Source organism: Neomonachus schauinslandi, chromosome 5 (genome assembly GCF_002201575.2).
Source record: "Neomonachus schauinslandi chromosome 5, ASM220157v2, whole genome shotgun sequence".
NCBI classification, from domain to species: domain Eukaryota; kingdom Metazoa; phylum Chordata; class Mammalia; order Carnivora; family Phocidae; genus Neomonachus; species Neomonachus schauinslandi.
This window is the reverse complement of record NC_058407.1, coordinates 95968069-95971286: the sequence shown is the minus strand read 5'-3', so window position 1 is coordinate 95971286 and position 3218 is coordinate 95968069. Positions and strand designations below refer to the sequence as shown.

The window sequence follows — 3218 nt, the reverse complement described above, 5'->3', positions numbered from 1 at the left end:
TCGAGTCCCGCATCGAGTCCCGGGATCGAGTCCCGCATCGAGTCCCGCATCGAGTCCCGCATCGAGTCCCGCATCGGGCTCCCTGCTCGGCAGGGAGTCTGCTTCTCCCTCTCCCTTCCCCCACTCATGAACTCTCAAATAAATAAAATCTTTTTTTTAAAAAAAGCATTAAAGGGGCGCCTGGGTGGCTCAGTCGGTTAAGCGACTGCCTTCGGCTCAGGTCATGATCCTGGAGTCCCTGGATCGAGTCCCGCATCGGGCTCCCTGCTCGGCAGGGAGTCTGCTTCTCCCTCTGACCCTCCCCCCTCTCATGTGCTCTCTCTCTCTCATTCTCTCTCTCAAATAAATAAAATCTTAAAAAAAAAAAAGAAGCAGAAATAGAGGAGAGTGGACTCATAGAGGCTAAGGGAAAAGAGACTCTGCAGTGACCAACAGGGTCACAGGCTAGAGGGTGAGCAAATATTTCTTCTTTGGACTGAGGGTGACCTGCCCTTTTTGTCCTTTTGGCTGGCAATAAGAGGGGGCAGGAAAGAGCAAGTTGGGGGACTGTTATCTTGGGGACTCTGCAGCCTGCTGTAGTGATCACTTTTCTCTGGCTCTGGCTGGGAAAGGTCACTTCATTTTGCCCCAGATTGTTAAGAGGCACCTACCTGCTCACCCACGTGCCCTCCCCGAAGCCCAAGGAAAAGTACCTGGCATTTTCGTCCATCCACGATCCTTAGATCCTCCTCAAACTCAACTCCCACCTCGAATTCCAGAATGTAGTTGTGGAACGTGCTGAGGGTCTTCACTATCATGTGGTTGCCCTGATGGTCAATCTCCTTGTCTGGCTTGAGCAGCAGTGCTATCTTCCGCAGAGGCATGCTGATGTCTGGGGGTGGGGGGCTATCTCTTAGCGGGGCTCCTACAAGCCAGCCAGGGGCTCCCCCACCTGCAGCAGCACCACGGGGCTGTGGGCTGCCTCTTAGCTGGGTCTGAGACTGTAGACGGACTCTTCCTACCAATGCCCTGGCTAGAAATGGATCCCAAGTCAGGTGCCACCACCTGAACCTTTCCACAGCATCCAACCCCAGCAGTCCCTTTTCTCAGTGGGATAGAGAGACAGGGAGGGAAAGGGGAAAGGGGGAATGAAAGGGGCCTGGGAGGGTGAGGCCATTACTTAGGGCTTGCAGGTAGTTCTCCATGTTCTTCTGTGAGACAAAGCGGTAGTAGCCGGTGAGGTTGGGAGGCATTGTCTGGGCTGGCCGAGATGGAGATGGAGATTTCAGGAGAATATAGCTGGCAGGGTGTGGAGGGAGTGGGTGTTGTCTGGCAGGTGAGGCTGAGAGACTCCAGGCTAGCCTAGACACACACACACACACACACACACACAGAGAGAGAGAGAGAGAGAGAGACTGTGTAAAAGTCTATGCTTACCAGCATTTTTATAGGGCTGGGCCCTGTTGCAATAAGAGTTCCTACCAGACTTCCTCCCTCCTCCCATAATGAGTATGGGGCTGGTGCCTGCAGCCTGAGGGAGGGGTAGGAACTTGGCAGCTTGGTGCCTGACCTCGGCTTTTCCTGAGGAAGGAACCTGGAGCAGGATCTGGGGCTGTCAGTCATCCAAGACTTGAGCCTTTTCGAAGGTCAGTTTTGGCTTCCAGCCCATTTTCAACAGGTTTGGGAAATGTCCCAGAGCTCTGAGGGGGGCAGTCTCCCCTGGGAGAGGTCTGGTTTTGCTGTGTGGAGTGGGGACTTCCAGGCTCATCCAGGGATGAGTTCTAACAATATCCTGAGATCCTAGGACTGAGTCAGGATCCTGAAAGGCATGAGGAGGAAGAGGTGGAGAAAGAGGAGGGACAGTCTGCTGGCCAGGAGCCACAGTGAAGGAGAAGCTTTAGTGCTGCCTCCCACAGCTCCCTCAGACAGCTCCGCTGAGCTGGGGCCCCGACTCTGGCATTCCAAACTCTTTGTCCTATAGGGCCATCAGGAAGGAGGCAGAGAAACTGCTCTTCCCAAGCACGGAAGGGGTTGTCAGCTTGATGAGGTGTTGAGTTCAAAGTCTGGGGCAGAAAGTGAGGGAGGAGTTTGGTTGGCTATTCTGGAAAATTTTGGCTTGGGACCCAGGGGTTTCCCTCTCCCTCTGGAGTCACTGATGGTACCATCACCTCCAGTTCCCAGCCTTTGGACAGCCCATGCTTACCAGATGTATTACCATGGTGGGGGCTGCCACCTTCACCCACACCCCCTTCTGTCTCTCTCCCTCAAACCTACCAACTTCCCTGGCTTCAGAATCAGCTGAGTTGGTTCATCATGGTTTAAGATGGGAAATTCGGGGAGAGGGAGACAGGGAGCCTAGGCAGTGGAAAAAAATCCCACCTAGGAGTGAATTGTCTGGACAGGTGTGGGTGGGTGGGTGTGTGGAATCTCTCACTCTTCCTCCAGTCCCGGAACCCTTTCCACCTCCCTGCTGACCATCCCATGGTTTCCTCAGACACCTGGGGCTGGGAATGGAAATGCTAGGATCTTTTGGGTTCAGGCTGTGGGTTTTGCTTCAAGGCTCCCAGGAGGCACGCAGCAGGGACCTGCTGATGGGCTGGGCTGTGAAAAGAGGTTAATGCAGAGTTGGTTGTGTGTGTGGGGGGGGAGGGTGACGTGATACTGCCCCTCCTCGCCTCCCTCAGGTCTCTGTTGACGTCTCCCTTTCCCACCTCCGGGCTTCTAGCTTCTCCATTCTCCCAATGTCCCTCTTATTTCCCACCCCCTCTACGGTTTTCCAGCTTCCGCCCCAGCCCCCGCAGTTCCCTTGCTCCCCCAAATTGCAGTCTAGGGAAAAAGCCCTAACACAGTCTCCCGCCCCTGCTCCCCAGTCCCATTGGCTCCCTCCCCGCCCCCTGCAGCACCTGGCCCCCCCAGCCACCCGATTGGCCAGCGGCCCCATCAGTCCTCGCCTGGCCGTGCTGACGTCATCCTGCAGTAGCGGGGATGGGGTGGGAATGAGCGAGAGGGTGAGGACGCCTGGCTCGAGAGCGAACGAGAAGCCACTGCAAGTCCCCCACCTCAGCCACCCAGGTTGGGGTCTGACTAGGTCTGTTCTATGGACTAGTGTGGGCGGCAGGCTCTTTCCTCTCCCTGCCCTGCGGCCCACTATCTTCCCTCCCCTCCTTGGAGAGACCTTGCATCCCTCCCCCAAGGTGGAATCAGCCGGCTGGAGGCTCCTGGGGGAGAGCAATCGCCCG

At 56.1% G+C, this 3218-nt stretch overlaps 1 protein-coding gene across 1 annotated transcript in view; it reads right to left on the bottom strand.

Moving 5' to 3' along the window:
* Positions 1 to 1265, bottom strand: part of RBP5 (retinol binding protein 5) — a 4068-nt gene extending 2803 nt beyond the window's left edge. The window contains exons 1-2 of the mRNA XM_021690684.1: positions 1160 to 1265; positions 693 to 871 (exon numbers count right to left, since the gene is read on the bottom strand). Coding sequence (XP_021546359.1) covers positions 693 to 871; positions 1160 to 1232 — 252 coding nt within the window. The 5' untranslated portion in view covers positions 1233 to 1265. The remainder of the gene's footprint in view (positions 1 to 692; positions 872 to 1159) is intronic.
* Between the last annotated feature and the right edge of the window lie 1953 nt (positions 1266 to 3218).